Below are 18,662 nucleotides of genomic sequence, written 5' to 3'. Positions count from 1 at the left end.
CCAGTATCCACATTCCAATTAGTGGCCTTCCCAAATATCTGCCCAAGTTTTCCCAGGTATGAAATCCTTTCTTTTAATGCTGCCCCATTGCACAGCCCACCAACAGTATTCTTCCGTTTCAAGTTAATCAACCGAAACATAGGCCAAATGACTTCGTTATGTGTTGTAATTACTCCACGACACACAGCCAGAAAGATTTCTATTTCTCTTAAGCTTGTTTTCAGTATTGCTGTATCATACATGTAAAACCAAACTATCAACCAGACACTCCTGAAATCCAACTGTATGCGTTCTATCTCCTCATGGGTTTACTAGATGTTATACTTTTTGAATTACATTGCCTCCCTGTGTGTAGATTACACAGCCAGTTTGACTTTTTAAGGAAGTGATTTGAATTAATTAGTAGATCTACCATTTTCTGTTCTGACTAACAAGGGAGTCAAAGGGTATTGGGGTTGGGCAGGAAAGTGGAATTGAGTCCACAAATGGATCAGCCATGATCTTACAGAATGGCGGAGCAGGCTCGAAGGGCCGAATAGTCTACTCCTGTTCCTTGGTCGTATGTTCTCTCTCTCTCTATCTCGCTCTCATATTCTGTTTTCCCCTTTTCTCCCTTCTTCTGTAAGTGCCAACTCTTACATAAACAAGTTTATGAACATCCATACTCCCCAGGTGACTAATCTGTGCATTGGCCTAAGTAGTTCACTGCTGACAGGTTATTTCAGCTTGAAAGGCAACAGCATCAATTCCGAAATAAAAGCAAAATACTGCAGATGCTGGAAATCTGAAATTTTAAAAAAAAGTACTGGAAATGTTCAGCAGGTCTGGCAGCATCAATGGAGAGAGAAACAGAGTTAACGTTTCGGTTCCGTGACTTTTCATCAGAGATCCTCATATCCCAGCAATCAGGAGTAGAAATCCTGGCTGTTTTTGCACTCACCTTCCCCCACACGTCCCTCCCTCGCTAGCTCAGGAGGCTGCGATCAATTGCAGTTCCCAATTGTTGCCCAAAAACTAACTCTCTACAGCCCAAGCAAAGATTGACCCTGGTCTATGTGCTACCTCAATGTTTCTACCCATCAGCCACTTAACATTATAGCTAACCCATTTATTTTGACCCATTTGCTGCTATTTTCTACTTATCGCTTGCACTAATTTTAGTTTTCTTCAACTGGTTTTTGTGTGACTCACAAACTTCAGGCTTTTTTTAATTCACGTCCAAGCTTTATAAAGAACTACTTTTGCTTTTACGATTATTTTGATTTCAGTCACTGTAGTCCATTTCACATCCCCAAAGTTTGCTGCTCTAAATTGTTCTGAAAGTATTTCATGAGCTAAGAATCAATAATTGTTGGATTTTTCCTTGCTCATTGAATAATCTGCTTATGTTTGGTCTGTTCCCAGACCACTTTCATCTTTCTTGTTCTCACCCTTCCTCTTCTCCTCCCCCTAACCTGCCACCCACTCAAAAAAACTGAGATGGTTAGCTACTGGTGCCCTGTACAACTTTCTTTTTTAAGGCTGAATTTTAATTTATTTCTCTAACTTGTGTAATTCAATCAAATGGAAATAATATTTGTCTAACTCTCTAACAATGTTTTGCCTGTTCCCATCCCTAACATCAGTGCTGTGTTAACCACCCCCCCACAATGTTGGACACTGAGGTGCTTGTTTCCTACCATTTAGAGAACTTAACAGAAAGACATCACTCAAGTTCGTGCACACTTCCTTTCATGGTGTTGGGCACGAGTATGTGCAGTCAGCTTTCAAGGCATTTGACTTTGCTCCACCCATTCCAGTTCCAGAACAGAAGGATCCAGATCCAGAGTTTTCAACTGTCAAATGTCCCAATCCGGAGGAGGGCGAATGCGTGCTGGTAATAAATTTTTCATGTGTTTTTAAACAAATGACGGTTTCTTTGAACTTTTTTCTATCTAGGGGTAGGTTTTAATTTTGAGCAATGGTGGTAAATGACTAATAGCAAATTGACAGCTTATTTTCCATTACTCCTGCTCCCGATTGACTTCAGGGAGAGATGTAAAATGAGTTGCCGTCTCACTGTCACCTGTTTACCACTATTGAACAAAGTCAAAATCTCTTCCCCTAAATATTAACATGAGAAATTAAAAGATCTCTATCCTTTATTGTCTTTTATTGGTATTCAGCAAAAGACAACAAAGCTCCACCACGAGTGATTTATGGAATCATAGAATGGTTTCAGCACAGAAGGAAGCCATTTGGACCATTGTCTGTGCCAGCTGTCTGAAAGAGCAACTCAGCTAGTCCCACTCCCCTACTTTTCCCCACAGTACTGCAAATGTTTTCCCTCCAGATAATTATCCAATTTCCTTTTAAAAGCCATAATTGATTTAATAGATGCATTCAGAATTATGAGGGGTTTTGATTATAGGTATCGAAAAACTCTTTCCACTGACAAGAACATTGGTAATCAGAGGACCCAGATCTGAAATAATTGGCAAAAGAACTTGAAGAGATGAGGAAACTTTTTTTTTATGTGGTGAGTTGTTATGATCTAGAATGCACTGCCTGCAAGGATGGTGGAAGCTGATTCAATAATAAATTTAAAAAGAGAAGTGGATAATTAGATGAAAGGAGCAGGGGAGGAGGACTAATTGAATAGATCCTTCAAAGGCACTGGTAACATCCCAGCTGTAGTATTGAAGACTTGTGCTCCAGAACTAGCCACACCTCTAGCCAAGCTGTTCCACTGTCTACAACACTAGCACCTACCTGACAGTGTGGAAAATTGCCCAGGTATGTCCTGTCCACAAAAAGTAGGAAAAATCCAAACCAGCCAATTACCGCCCCATCAATCTACTCTCAATCATCAACAAAGTGATGGAAGGTGTCGTCGACATTGCTACCAAGCAGCACTTACTCAGCAATAACCTACTCGCCAAAGCATAGTTTGGGTTTCTCCAGGACCACTTGGCTCCACACCTCATTAAAGCCTTGGTTCAAGCATGGACAAAAGTTCCGTTTGAAGTCACACACCATCCTGACTTGGAATCATAATGTAGTTCTTCACTGTCACTGGTTAAAATCCTGGAATTTCCTTGCTAACAGTGCTATGGACTAAACCACATGGACTGCAGTGCTTGAAGAAGGCAGCTCATCACCACCTTTTTAAGGGCAATTAGGAATGGTTACTTAATGCTGGCCTTGTTAGTGATGCCCCATCCCATGAACAAGTTTTTGTTTAAAAAGACCAGTATAGACACAATGGGCCAAATGGCCTCCTTCTGTGCTGTATTTTTCTATAATCTGACTCTACTTAACCTGGTTTGTGTATGCAAAATGTAGAAACTGAAGAACATTCAACTGATCTAAAAATGTTTTAAAAATTCTTAAGTCTTGGTTTATTAATCAAGGATAAGCAGCTATTTTATTTTGAAACAAGCATACTTAACACACATGTACATTCCTTGTGAGAGGGACTATAGCCTAGTGCACCTCTGTCTTGCTTCTTTCTCTCGCTCCCCGTCTCTGGGATGATATTGCTTAAATAGTGCACTCGTGTGCATGTGGTGCTGTATTTCAATCATATCCATCTAAATTATATTCTTAGATTAAATGATTAAACTCTGTGTGTGGTGACGGTCAAATGGAGTTTTCAGAAATTCAATCCCTGTCCAGTGCCAGTTGGTCCCTTTTTCAAATGTCACAGGTCAGACAGACTAGGGAGCAGTTGCTTTGGCTTGTTGCCCTGCCTGAAGAAGCATGCAGTAGTAGAAAACGGGCCTCTTAGTTGATCTGCTTCTCTAACTCCATTCCTTCAATTGAAGCAAATGTTCCAATGCAAAATGGAAATAACTGTCAAGGAGTGGAATCTTTGTTACAAAGGTAATAAAAGATTTAAAATCACTGCTGCTCAGCACCTTGACCAAGTGGCCATTCTTCAATAAAAGCAAAATACTGCGGATGCTGGAAATCTGAAATAAAAACAAGAAATGCTGGAACCACTCAGCAGGTCTGGCAGCATCTGTGGAAAGAGAAGCAGAGTTAACGTTTCGGGTCAGTGACCCGAAACGTTAACTCTGCTTCTCTTTCCACAGATGCTGCCAGACCTGCTGAGTGGTTCCAGCATTTCTTGTTTTTATTGGCCATTCTTCATATGTCTCAGTCAACAGGATGCTGTACTACAGGGCGCTGTGCTCGCTACTGATTTGGGGATGTGGAGTAAATGTTCTTTTAAGTGATGTGTTAAACAATATATGAAGCTCCAACAGATAATGTCAACATAAAGGGCAGATTAAGATTGGTAAATGGAGAAATCTGCAAGTGAGTTCTTCAGTATTTCTTTGATCGAATAAAGTAGAAAGAATTTGCATTTATATAGCCCCTTTATCATATCCACGGGACATATCCAGGTGCTTCACAACGATACATTTCTTTTGAAGTAATTATTTTTGTGTATATAAATGCAACAACCCACTCTCTAAGCCTATTTATCTTCCTGTATTTGATGCAGACCTCCACTTCATTATCTATACCCCACAATTTAATATTGTCTGCAAATTTCGACTCAATACCTATAATTCCTGAGTCCAATCATTTCTGTTTATGGTGAACAGTAGTTGTTCCAACACAGATTCCTGCAGGATACTACTTTCTAGGGAACTTCCCTCAACTCCTACCATCTTTTTCTAATTTGTAGCGATCATCCAATCCATTCTACCACCTGGCTCCTAACTACAAGTACCCTGACCTTTTGTCATTAGCCTCTTTTATGTGGCACCTTATCATTTATTCATTCATAGAATGTGGGCGTCACTGACAAGGCCAGCATTTATTGCCAATTCCTAATCGCCCTTGAGAAGGTTGTGGTGAGTTGCCTTCTTGAACCTGCTACGGTCTATGTTGTGAAGGTACTCTGACAGGAGGGAGTGAGTTCCTGGACTTTGATCTAGCAATGATAAAGGAATGGCAATATAGTTCCAAGTCATGATGGTGTGTGGCTTGGAGGGGACCTTGCAGGTGGTGGTGTTGCCATGCATCTGCTGCCCTTGTCCATCTAGGTGGTAGAGGTCAAGGGTTTGGAAGGTGCTGTCTAAGGAGCCTTGGTGAGTTGCTGCAGTGCATCTTGTAGATGGTACACACTGCTGCCACTGTGTATCAGTGGTGAAGGGAGTGAATGTTGAAGGTTGTGGATGGGGTGCCAATCAAGTGGGCTGCTTTGGCCTGGATGGTGTCGAGCTTCTTGAGTCTTGTTGGAGTTGCATTCATCAGCAAGTGGAGAGTATTCCACCACACTCCTGACTTGTGCTTTGTAGATGGTGGCAGGCATTGGGAGGCAGGAAGTGAGTTACTTGCCACAGAATTCCTAGCCTCTGACCTGTTCTTGTAGCCACAGTATTTATGTGGCTGGTCCAGTTCAGTTGCTGGTCAATGGTAACCCGCAGGGTGTTGATAGTGGGGGATTCAGTGATGTTAATGTCATTGAACATCTAGGGGAGATGGTTAGATTCTGTCTTTGAGATGGTCATTGCCTGGCACTTGTATTGTGTGAATGGTACTTGCCACTTTTCAGCCCAAGCCTGGATTGTTTGTTCAGGACATGCAGCATGAGGGCACAGACTCTTTCATTATCTGAGGAGTTGAGAATGGAACAATACACTGTGGAATCATCAGCGCACATCCCCACTTCTGACCTGATTTTGGAGGGAACGTCATTGATGAAGCAGCTGAAGATGTTTGGGCCCAGGACCCTGCTTTGAGGAACTCCTGCAGCAATGTCCTGGGGCTGAGATGATTGGCCTGCAAGAACCACAACCATTTTCCTGTGAGATCAGTGGAGAGCCTTCCCCCGATTCCCATTGACTTCAATTTTATAAGGGTTTTTTGATAACCGATCAAAGGCTAGTATCCATATATATGCAATTGAATATTGATGCCAAGAGCAACACTTTCACTTCACCTCTTGAATTCAGCTCTTTGGTCCATGCTTGGACCAAGGGGCTGTAATGAGGTTTGGAGCTGAGCACAATGAGCTGGTTATTGTTGTGTAAGTACCACTTAATAGCACTGTCAACGCCTTCCATTCTTTTGCTCATGATTGAAAGCAGATTGATGAGACGATAATTGGCTGGATTTGATTTCTCCTTTTTGTGGACAGGACATACTTGGATAATTTTCCACTTTATCAAGTAGATGCCAATGTTGTAGCTGTACTGGAACAGCTTGGCTAGAGGCACTGTTTGTTCAAGAGCAGAAGTCTTCAGCAATATAGCGAGGATGTTTTCGGGGCCCATATCCTTAGCTGTATCCAGTGCGCTCAGCTGTTTTGTGATATCACGTGGAGTGAATTGAATTTTCTAAAGACTGGTATCTGTGATAGTGGGGACCTCAGGAAGATGCTGAGATGGATTGTCCGCTCAGCACTTCTGGCTGAGGATGGTTGCAAACACTTCAGCCTTGTCTTTTGCACTGACATGCTGGGATCTGTCATCGTTGAGGATGGGGATATTAATGGAGCCTCTTCCGCCCATCAGTTGGCTAATTGTGCACCACTATTTACAACTGGATGTAGCAGGACTGCATAGCTTTGATCTGATCTGTTGGTTGTGGGATCACTTAGCTCCATCTTTAGCATTCCTGAAGTCCTGTGTTGTAGGTTAACCAGGTTGGTGCCTCATTTTTAGGTATGTCTGGCACTGCTTTTGGTATCCTGTCCTACACTTTTCATTGAACCAGAGTTTGTCCCCTAATTGATGGTAATGGTGAGGGATACACTGGGCCATGAGATTACAGATTGTGCTGGAATATAAATGCTGCTGCTGCTGATGGTCCACAGTGCCTCATGGATGCCCAGTTTTGAGCTGCTAGATTTATTCTGTGTATATCCCTTTCAGCACGATGGTAGTGCCACATCACACAGTGAAGGGTATGCTTGGTTAAAGACAATATTTTGATATCTTTTAAGAAAGAAAATATAGTAGAATCCATCATTGATGTTGAGCTAACTGGTCTATAGTTTTCTGGATTCATTCCATCTCCCCTTTTGAATATAGGAGTAACATTAGCTGTCCATCAGTTCTCTGGTACTATTTTTCTATTGATGATCTATGGATACTAGAGCTTTTGCTGTCTCCTTCCTATCTTGACTGCTTCTAACTCTAGAAAAAATACCATTATTAATTGTAGCACTAGAACTAGCAAGTACTTTCTTGCAGTCTATTAATGGGACAGAGGTAGATTGTTAACTAAAAGGCTTAGAAAATCCACCAGGAAGGATTGGCTCCTGTATTTTACAAATTTTTCACACTTGTGATGCAAGGTCTGTGCATGATGATCAGCTGTTAGGAATGTGGACTTTGTAATAATGTAGACAAAAAAACGATAGTCCTGTGCCTATATGACTAGGATAAATTCTGGGACAGGGCATTAAACACTTGTCTTTGTATGTTCATTTATTAATGAATAAATGTTACAAACATTCACAACCAACACCAAGATCACAAAGGATGCTTTGCTGCAGAAATTACAGATCAACCCTACAGATGTCTCTCTCTTGCATCTCCCAACTATTTTACTCCATTTACATAGTTTGTAGCTGCATTAATCCTACAAACTTTGGCATTCATGATCCTTCGCTCAGTCTCAGTCTCCATTCTCTTGTCTTATGGTCTTCAGTTGTACAGGAAAATAACAAATGTTTTGGGGGTAGCAAAGCATAAAAGTAGTCATGCTCCCAAATCAGTGATATTGAGTCTTCAGTTTAAAGTGCTAAAGTGAAACTAAAAGTAAACACATGCATGTTAACATTTGTACAGACATTGTACTGTTAATTGCTTTTGCAAATCCCAAATATGCTACTCTCAGTACAGAGAAGGTTTACTAGACTAATACCTGGAATGGACGGGCTGTCTTACGAGGAAAGATTGGACAGGCTAGGCTTGTATCTGCTGGAATTTAGAAGAGTAAGAGGCGACTTGATTGAAACATATAAGATCCTGAGGGGCTTTGACAGGGTGGACGTGGAAAGGATGTTTCCCCTTGTGGGAGAATCTAGAACCAGGGGTGACTGTTTAAAAATAAGGGGTCGTCATTTAAGACAGAAATGTGGAGAATTTTTTTCTCTGAGGGTCGTGAGTCTTTGGAATTCTCTTCCTCAAAAGACAGTGGAAGCAGAGTCTTGGAATATTTTTAAGGTAGAGGTAGATTCTTTCTTTTGGGCCTCCTTATCTCGAGAGACAATGGATACGCGCCTGGAGGTGGTCAGTGGTTTGTGAAGCAGCGCCTGGAGTGGCTATAAAGGCCAATTCTGGAGTGACAGGCTCTTCCACAGGTGCTGCAGAGAAATTTGTTTGTCGGGGCTGTTGCACAGTTGGCTCTCCCCTTGCGCCTCTGTCTTTTTTCCTGCCAACTACTAAGTCTCTTCGACTCGCCACAATTTAGCCCTGTCTTTATGGCTGCCCGCCAGCTCTGGCGAATGCTGGCAACTGAGGTAGATAGATTCTTGATAAGCATGGGGGTGAAAGGTTATCAGGAGTAGGTGGAAATGTGGAGTAATCAGTTCAGCCATGAACTTACTGAATGGCGGAGCAGGCTTGAAGGGCCGAGTGGCCTACTCCTGATTCGTATGTATGTTCACTACCTAGAAGGACAAGGGCAGCAGGTGCATGGGAACACAATCACCTCCAATTCACTCATCCTCCTGGTTTGGAAATATATCGCGGTAGAGCATGGCTACCCAACCCAAACACGACCAGACCCGACAACATGTATCGGGTTCGGTTCGGTTCGGGTCGCGTCTCTCTTCCGGGTCCGGCATTCGGGCTCGGGTCGGGTTGGGTTGGACACGGTGCTGCCTTTTGCTCAGGGAGGGAAAGGGAATTAAGCTTCAAAATTTGAACAGCCGGGACATCAAGGCGGGAAACGTGCATCCAGACTCTGCACTGGTTGGCCTCCATCTGCACGATTCAGTAGGAATAGGCTGCTGCCGGAACGGAGGATGTCAACTTTTGGACGAGGTCGAGCACAACCTCTTTGATATAATTAACTTCATTCTGGTAGTCGGGTCGGGCGCGGGAAAAAATCAAAGGACTCGGGGGTCGGGTTTGGGTTGGATGTGGTTGGGTCGGGCCCGGGTCGGGTTTCAATTGAATACCCGAACAGGCCTTTATATTGCGGTTCCTCCATTGCCACTAACAGCACTGTAGGAGTACCTTCATCTCACAGACTGCAGCAGTCCAAGAAGGCAGCCCAACACCACCTTCTCGAGGGACAGCTAATGGTAGCTCAAAATAAAATAATAAAACAAAAATAAACTAACAGGAGTATTAATAAAATTAATGAACCTAAGAACGCTTTCTGTTGAGAGGCTAATTGTTAGGAATGTATCTTCGTTGGAAATGAGGATGCTACTGTGTGTATGAGGTATAAGCAGTAAAATTGTATCATCAATTGTAGTCTAGTGTGGAGGCTGATGTTACAGCATATGCAGTCAGTGCAAAGCAATTTTTGTGTTTAGCACCAGTATAAATGCTGAGTTGGCCTATTTTGTGTCTTGACTCCAGACTAGCATCTGTGCAAAACAGTGCTAATTTGGTTTCCTTATTGGTTTGGGACTTCATTATACTCATAACTATTCGACTGGTGCACATAAACTCAAGAGCGTAATCTGGAATTGCATATAAATCTCCTAGTTAGGTACATTTGCAGTTTTTTTTATATATATATATATATATATATATATACACACACACACACTCAGCTGGACCTTGAGAGTTTAGACCCACTGTCTCTGAAAATATTTGGGGTTTCTGCTAGAGTGCTGCTGTAATTCTGGAAAAATTACAGGATTTCTCAGTTGGCCTTGTAGATAAGCCTCTGCCCACTATTTTAAAGGGCAGTGACGTCTGATGGTGTCGGCAGGCACAGGGACTCCTGATGCTGGGATTGTAATTTGCAGATTTTTGAGCCCATTTATTTAGTTCACAACGAGATCGTCTTCTGGGATCCCATGGGATTCAGTGTAGGATTCAAAACTGGATCTGTCTCTCTCGCTCTCACTCTCTTGCTCTTTCACTGCTTACAATATATTTGCATGCCAAAGATGATTGCTTAACTCAGTATTGAATCCTTACTGTAAATAGGACTCTAGCTGATGTGACCTTTCCCTGCTCTCTTTTGCTAGATTCTAGCAATCCAGTTGGCTGAGAAAGAAGATGCTCGGGTTGTATTGGCCACAGACCCTGATGCAGACAGACTGGCTGTTGCAGAACAACAAGAGGAGTAAGTATCAGTAATTGCATTTTACAAAATAATTCTGACACTTATGATTTTAAAAAAAAATTCTTTACATTCTAAATAAAACTGCTACTGTTCACAGTAGGATAGGTGTAACACTGCGTGGTGCACATAATTTTTTTAAATACCCCATTTACTTGACATGGTTGGGCCCAATGGTCGCCTTCTCTGTTGTATCATTCTATGATTGTATGTCGGTAACCAGAGGACGCAGATTTAAGGTGATTGGCAAAAGAACCAAAGGTGTGATAAGGAAACACCTTTTTACACAGCAAATTGATATGATCTGGAATGTACTGCCTGAAAGGGTGGTGGAAGCAGATTCTGTAGTAATTTTCAAAAGGGAGCTGGATGAATGCCTGAAGGGAAATAACTTACAGGGCTACGGGGAAAAGAGCAGGGGGAGTGAGTTTAATTGGATAGCTTGGTGCATCCAGTGGGCCGAATGGCCTCTGTACTGTATTATCATTCTATAATGGTTGCCTCTGACAGCAAACATGTTGTAAGCAACCTTCTAAAGTGAAAGGAACTCTTGTTGCCTGAGTCTCATTTGGGATGGATCTTTGCCTTGTACTTTCAACAGCAGGGTGCCAATGGTCCTGATAGTCTGCAACTCCCATTTCTGATCTGCCCATGATCTCTCATACCACTAATGTAGTTCCCCATGTCCATGATGAGCTTACAGTGTTAGGGTTTAGTTTAGTTTAGAGATACAGCACTGAAACAGGCCCTTCGGCCCACCGAGCCTGTGCTGACCATCAACCACCCATTTATACTAATCCTACACTAATTCCATATTCCTATCACATCCCCACCTGTCCCTATATTTCCCTACCACCTACCTATACTAGGGGCAATTTATAATGGCCAATTTACCTATCAACCTGCAAGTCTTTGGCATGTGGGAGGAAACCGGAGCACCCGGTTTGCACATAAGTGAATCCTCCTACATGCACTATTTTCCATTGTTACTTAATCAATCGTGGAACATAAACAGGAGACTGGATAACAAGGTGGCCAAGGTTACATTACAGAGCCACCCTCTTCAATGGTAACTTAGTGGTTATCTTACTGGACCAGTAATCCAGAGGCCCAGACTTCAGAGACATGAGTTCAAATCTCACCATGGCAGCTGGGGGACTTTAAATTCAGTTAATTAATAAATCTGGAATAAAATGCATGGTCACAATGGTGACTATGAAACTATCAGATTGTCATAAAATCCCATCTGGTTCACTAATGTCCTTCAGGGAAGGAAATCTGCCATCCTTATCTGGTCTGGCCTGCACATGACTCCAGACCCACATCAATGTGGTTGACTCTACTGGACGGACCACCCAGCATCGACCTAGGCACTGGAAACGACAAAGGCGCACCCTGTCCAGTTGACCCAGCAAAGCCTACTAACATCTGGGATAGCTCTCCTAATTTTGGCACAAGACTAGTCAAGCCACAACCTGTCAGTCATACTCACTGAATTCTACCAGTATTGCCAATGTCCCAGACTCATCCATCACTATTGCTGTATATTTCTTGCCCCACTAGCAGGACAGACCCACCAGAGGTGTACAGTCAGGAGGGAGTGGCCCTGGGAGTACTCAACATTGACTCTGGACCCCATAAAGTCTCATGGTATCAGGTCAAACCTGATCAAGGAAGCCTCCTGCTGATTACCAGCTACTGCCCTCACTCAACTGATGAATCAGTCTTCTCCACATTGAACACCACTTGTAAAAAGAACTAAGAGTAGCAAAGGCATAGAATGTACTCTGGGAACTCATAGTGCACTACGAAGAGTGGCTCGGGAGCACCACTATTGTTCAAGCTGGCTGAGCCCTGAAGGACATGTCTGCCAGACTGGGCCTGCGGCAGGTGGTGAGAGAACCAACAATAGGGAAAAACCTACTTGACATTGTCCTCAACAATCTACCTGCTGTGGATGCATCTACCCATGACAGTATTGTTAGGAGCAGCCACCTCAACGTGCTGCTTCACGCTGAGGACATCCTCCATCATCTGTGGCACTACCGCTGTGCTAAATGGGATAGATTCAGAACAGATCTAGCTCAAAACTGGGTATCCATGTGGCGCTGTGGGCCATCAGCAGCAGCAGAATTATCTTCAACCACAATCTGTAACCTTATGGCCCAGCGTATCCCTCATTCTACCATTACCATCAAGCCAGGAGACCTGATTCAATGAGGTGTGTAGGAGCGCATAACAGGAGCAGAACCAGGCATACCTAAAAAATAAGATACCACACAGGACTATATGCATGCTAAACAGCGGAAGCAGCATGCTATAGACAGAGCTAAGTGATCCCACAACCAATGGAGCAGGTCAAAGCTCTGCGGTCCTGTGACATCCGGTTGTGAATTGTGGTGGACAATTAAACAACTAACCAGAGGAGGCTTCAAAAACATTGCCATCCTCAATGATGGGGGCGTGCCCAGCGCACCAATGCAGAAAACAAGGCTGAAGCATTTACAACCATCTTCAACCAGAAGTGTCAAATGGATGATCCATCTCTGTCTCCGCCTGAGGTCCCCAACATCATAGATGCCAGTCTTCAGCAAATTCGATTCAGTCCACATGATAACAAGAAAACAACTGAAGTTACTGGATATTGCAAAGGCTATGGGCCTTGACAATATCCCAGCTATAGTATGAAGACATATGTTCCAGAACTAGCTGTGCCCTTAACCAAGCTATTTCAGTACAGCTACAACACCGGCATCTACCTGACAATGTGGAAATTGCTGAGGTATGTCCAGTCCATTAAAAGCTGGATAAATCCAATATAATAATAAAAGCAAAATACTGTGGATGCTGGAAATCTGAAATAAAAACAAGAAATGCTGGAAATACTCAGCAGGTATGGCAGCATCTGTGGAGAAAGAAGTTGGATAAATCCAACCCGGCCAATTACTGCCCCATCAGTCTGCTCTCAATCATCTGCAAAGTGATGGAAGGTGTTGTCAACAGTGCTATCAAGCAGCACTTACTCAGCAATAACCTGTTCACCAAAGCTCAGTTTGGGTTCTGCCTGGGCCAATCAGCTCCAGACCTCATTACAGCCTTGATCCAAACATGGACAACATGACATCAAGGCAACATGATATCCCTTGACATCAAGGCAGCATTTGGCCTCAAGGAACCCTAGCAAAATTGAAGTCAGTTCGATTCAGGGGGAAAACTCCCCACTGGTTGGAGTCATACCGAGCACAAAGATGGTTGTGGTTGTTGGAGGCCAATCATCTCAGCCCCAGGACATCACTGTAGGAGTTTCTCAGGGTAGTGTCCTAGGGCCAACCATCATTAGCTGCTTCATCAATGACCTTCTCTCCAACTTAAGGTCAGAAGTGTGGATGTTCGCTATGATCACAGTGTTCAGTTCCATTTGCAACTCCTCAGATACTGAAGCAGTCCCTGCCTGCATGCAGGAGGACTTGGACAATATTCATGCTTGGGCTGATAAGTGCCAAGTAATATTTGCACCACGCAAGTGCCAGGCAATGACCATCTCCAACAAGAGAGAACCTAACCATCTCCTCTTGACATTCAATGGCATTACCATCGCTGAATCCCCCACCTTTGACATCTTGGGGGTTACTACTGACCAGAAATTTAACTGGACCAGCCATATAAATACTGCGGCTACAAGAGCAGGTCAGAGGCTGGGAATTCTGCAGCCAGTGACTCACCACCTAACTCCTCAAAGCATATCCACTATCTACCAGGCACAAGTCAGGAGTGTGATGGAATATTCTCTACTTGCCTGGATGAGTACAGCTCCAACAACACTCAGAAAGCTCGACACCATCCAAGACACAGCAGCCCACTTGATTGGCACGCCATCAACCACCTTAAACATTCACTCCCTCTATCACTGGCGTACAGTGGCAGCGGTGTGTAACATCTACAAGATGCACTGCAGCAACTCGCTCAGGCTCCTTCGACAGTACCTTCTAAACTGTACCACCTAGAAGAACAAGGGCAGCAGGGTTGTGGATGCTCCTTCATTGAATATATTTCAGGCTGAGATAGACGGAAATGTTTATCTCTCAGGAATCGAGGGATATGGGAAGCGGGCAAGAAAATGGAATTGAAGCCAAAGTTCAGCCATGATTCTGTTGAATAATGGAGCAAGTTCAACGGGCCATATGGTCTACTCCTGCTCCTATTTCTTACGTTCTTATGTAAGTCACATACCACTGTATCACCGTTCCTTCATTGTCACTGGGTCAAAATCCTGGAACTCCCTCCCTAAATGCACTGTGGGAGTACCTTCACAACTTAGAGACTGCAGCAATTCTAGAAACATAGAAAATAGGAGCAGGAGTAGGCCATTCAGCCCTTCGAACCTGCTCTGCCATTCATTATGATCATGGCTGGTCATCCAACTCAGTAGCCTGTTCCTGCTTTTGCCCCAAACCTATTGATCCCTTTAGACCCAGGAGCTATATCTAACTGCTTCTTGAAAACATATAATGTTTTGGCCTCAACTGCTTTCTGTGGTAGCAAATTCCACAGGCTCACCACTCTCTGGGTGAAGAAATTTCTCCTCATTGTCCTGAAAGGTTTACCCCTTTTCCTTAGACTGTGACTCCTGGTTCTGGACTCTCCCACCACCGGGAACAACCTTCCTGCATCTACCCTGTCAAGTCCTGTTAGAATTTTATAGTTTTCTATGAGATCCCCCCCTCACTCTTCTGAACTCCACCGAATATAATCCTAACCAACTCAATCTCTCCTCATACGTCAGTCCTGCAATCCCAGGAATCAGTCTGGTAAATCTTTGCTGCACTCCCTCGATAGCAAGAACATGCTTCCTCCGATAAGGAGACCAAAACTGCACACAATATTCCAGGTGTGGCCTCAACAAGGCCCTGTATAATTGCAGCAAGACATCCCTGCTCCTATACTCGAATCCTCTCGCTATGAAGGCCAACATACCATTTGCCTTTTTTACCGCATGTTGCAACTTCCCTTCAGCGACTGGTGTACAAGAACACCCAGGTCTCGCTGCATTTTCCCCTCTCCCAGTTTATAGCCATTCAGATAATCTGCCTTCCTGTTTTTGCTACCAAAGTGGATAATCTCACATTTATCCACATTATACTGCATCTGCCATGCATTAGCCCACTCACTCAACTTGTCCAAATCACCCTGAAGCCTCTCTGCATCCTCCTCACAGCTCACCCTCCCACCCAGTTTTGTGTCATTTGCAAATTTGGGGATATTACATTTAGTTCCCTCCTCTAAATCATTAATGTATGTTGTGAATAGCTGGGCTCCTAGCACCAATCCCTGCAGTACCCCACTAATCACTGCCTGCCATTCGGAAAAAGACCCATTTATCCCTACTCTTTGTTTCCTGTCCGCCAACTAATTTTCTATTCATTGCAATATACTACCCCCAATCCTATGCGCTTTAATTTTACATGCTAATCTCTTATGTGCGACTTTTTTGAAAGCCTTCTGAACGTCCAAATAAACCACATCCATTGGTTCCTCCTCATCAACTCTACTAGTTACATCCTCAAAGAATTCTAGTAGATTTGTCAAGCATGATTTCCCTTTCGTAAATCCATGCTGATTCTGTCCGATTCTACCACTGTTCTCTAAGTGCTCTGCTATAAAATCTTTGATAATGGACTCTAGAAATTTTCCCACTACCGACGTCAGGCTGACTGGTCTGTAATTTCCTGCTTTCTCTCTACCTCCCTTTTTAAATAGTGAGGTTACATTAGCTACCCTCCAATCTGTAGGAACTGTTCCAGAGTCTGTAGAATCTTGGAAGATGACGACCAATACATGCACTATTTCTAGGGCCACTTCCTTAAGTACTCTGGGATGCATACAATCAGGCCCTGGGGATTTATTGGCCTTCAATCCCATCAATTTCCCCAACACCATCTCTCTCCTAATACTGATTTCTTTCAGTTCCTCTCTCTCACTACGTCCTGTATTCCCCAACACTTCTGGTATGATATTTGTGTCCTCCTTTGTGAAGACAGAACCAAAGTATGCATTTAGTTGGTCAGCCATTTCTTTATCCCCCATAATAAATTCCCCTGACCACCACCTTCTCAGTGGTAATTAGGGACGTGCAATGACGCTCCCGTCCCAAGAATATATATATTTTTTTAAATAATCCTTGTCATAATGAGATATAAATCCCTCCCTGCAATGTAAACACCATTGCCTTTTAGAGCAGTGAGTGGAACATGGTGTCATGAGGGTTACAGTCAGCCAGGAGCCTACAGTCCCAGCCATGCCTGGGCACTTCACTGCTTTGTAGATTAAAATTTCAAAGCTAATTTTACATTTATAGATGTTTTAAAAGCTCAAAGAAAATTAAGTGCTGTTGGGGCCAGTTTTATACCAAAGATCATTGTAAAGTGAGGGGACTTTTCCATTATAGGATTACATTCCATTGCTTGACATTGCATCAGAATCTGTAACTGAACTGGTTGTACGTGCTTTTTGCTTGACTCCAGCATGTTCCAATGTAACTTTTTTTAAAGTAAAATTACTTCCATAAATTGCTTGCAGAATTACCCGCCCTCAAGCTAATTTTATTTTTACAAATGAGGTGATGAAACAATTGGGAGAGAATATTCAGAATCCCATTGCACAAAGCAACCTTGTGGCATGGCAAAATGGAATGGGAAATGTTGTCACAGGAATTTACAATGATGAATATTAACTCAAACCCTAACCACAGGATGATTTGTAATAGATTTATTTTTCCAGATTTCTTTTTGTTTTGATTTTGTAGATTTGTTTAAAATTTACAGGAAATGACCTACCAGACTCTTATGCCACTGAGCTATGTTGAGCAGAAAAATCCCGGTTTTATCCTATTCCATGTCCGATGGCCTCAGAAATAAAACACTGTGATTGTTTGCGGGCTAGACTGGGCAAGAGAAAGGGAAAGTTGGGAATCAGTGGGAGCTCTTGCTTCTGAACTCTGTCCAATGGCCCATGCTGGAGAATGCGTGTGTGTGGGCGTTGGATAAAGATAGGATCAGGCTCAACAATGATGCCCCCACAGTTGAATATTCCAGTGTTCACTGTTTAAACTTGTACACAATGAATGGCCGATTGGATGAGATTCCAGCAGGATTTGGTGGGGCGCATGAGTCAGCACTTTTTAGGAGAGAAGGGATCACCTGTATATTGTCTCACTTCTCCACCCCACCCAAATACTTTGACAGGACTGAAATAGGTTTTTTTTTTATTCATTCACTGGATGTGGGCGTCGCTGGCCAGGCCACCATTTATTGCCCATCCCTAATTGCCCTTGAGAAGGTGGTGGTGAGCTGCCTTCTTGAACTGCTGCAGTCCATGTGGGGTAGGTACACCCACAGTGCTGTTAGGAAGGGAGTTCCAGGATTTTGACCCAGCGACAGTGAAGGAACGGCGATATAGTTTCAAGTCAGGGTGGTGTGTGACTTGGAGGGGAACTTGCAGGTGGTGGTGTTCCCATGTATTTGCTGCCCTTGTCCTTTTAGTTGGTAGAGGTCGCAGGTTTGGAAGGTGCTGTCGAAGGAGCCTTGGTGCATTGCTGCAGTGCATCTTGTAGATGGTACACACTGCTGCCACTGTGCGTCGGTGGTGGAGGGAGTGAATGTTTGTAGATGGGGTGCCAATCAAGCGGGCTGCTTTGTCCTGGATGGTGTCGAGCTTCTTGAGTGTTCCTGGAGCTGCACCCATCCAGGCAAGTGAAGAGTATTCCATCACACTCCTGACTTGTGCCTTGTAGATTGTGGACAAGCTTTGGGGAGTCAGGAGGTGAGTTACTCGCCTCAGGATTCCTAGCCTCTGACCTGCTCTTGTAGCCATGGTATTTATATGGCTACTCCAGTTCAGTTTTCGGTCAATGGTAGCCCCTAGGATGTTGATAGTGGGGGATTCAGCGATGGTAATGCCCTTGAATGTCAAGGGGAGATGGTTAGATTCTCTTTTGTTGGAGATGGTCATTGTCTGGCACGTGTGGTATTGTATGAAGCAAGTCTTATTTGCTCAGTATTACCTGTTCGCATCTTTATAGCATGAGCCCTGACTTGATGGTTCCCTGAGGGCTCCATTGGTACCTTCACCACACATACTGCATCGGTTCAAGAGGGCTGCCCACCACAGCCTTTTCAAGGGTAACCAGGCTTGGACAATAAATGCCGGCCTTACCAGCAAGGCCCACATCCCGAGATGGAATAATTTACAATATAAGGTCTGACTACTTTATAAAGAAACGAGGAATGTCTGTGAAGTATTTCAAATAGATCTACAGGTTATGGCAAATTAATCACTTAAAAGAACGTTTAGCTCACCCAATAGCCTCGTGACTGAAGGCGATACCCAAAATAACATCCAGGCAAACGGAC

General features: G+C 43.5%; 1 protein-coding gene across 2 annotated transcripts in view; it reads left to right on the top strand.

The window, feature by feature from the left end:
• The window catches only part of pgm2l1 (phosphoglucomutase 2-like 1), a 142,256-nt gene that overhangs the window by 89,331 nt on the left and 34,263 nt on the right, over positions 1-18,662 (top strand). For both annotated transcript variants that reach the window (XM_068033003.1, XM_068033002.1), the window contains exons 7-8: positions 1,687-1,876; positions 10,160-10,257. In XM_068033003.1, coding sequence (XP_067889104.1) covers positions 1,687-1,876; positions 10,160-10,257 — 288 coding nt within the window. The remainder of the gene's footprint in view (positions 1-1,686; positions 1,877-10,159; positions 10,258-18,662) is intronic.

The sequence above is a fragment of the Heterodontus francisci genome, chromosome 6, assembly GCF_036365525.1.
Source record: "Heterodontus francisci isolate sHetFra1 chromosome 6, sHetFra1.hap1, whole genome shotgun sequence".
Lineage (NCBI taxonomy): Eukaryota > Metazoa > Chordata > Chondrichthyes > Heterodontiformes > Heterodontidae > Heterodontus > Heterodontus francisci.
Note: the sequence above shows the minus strand (reverse complement) of the source record. Positions and strands in the feature narration are given on the sequence as shown.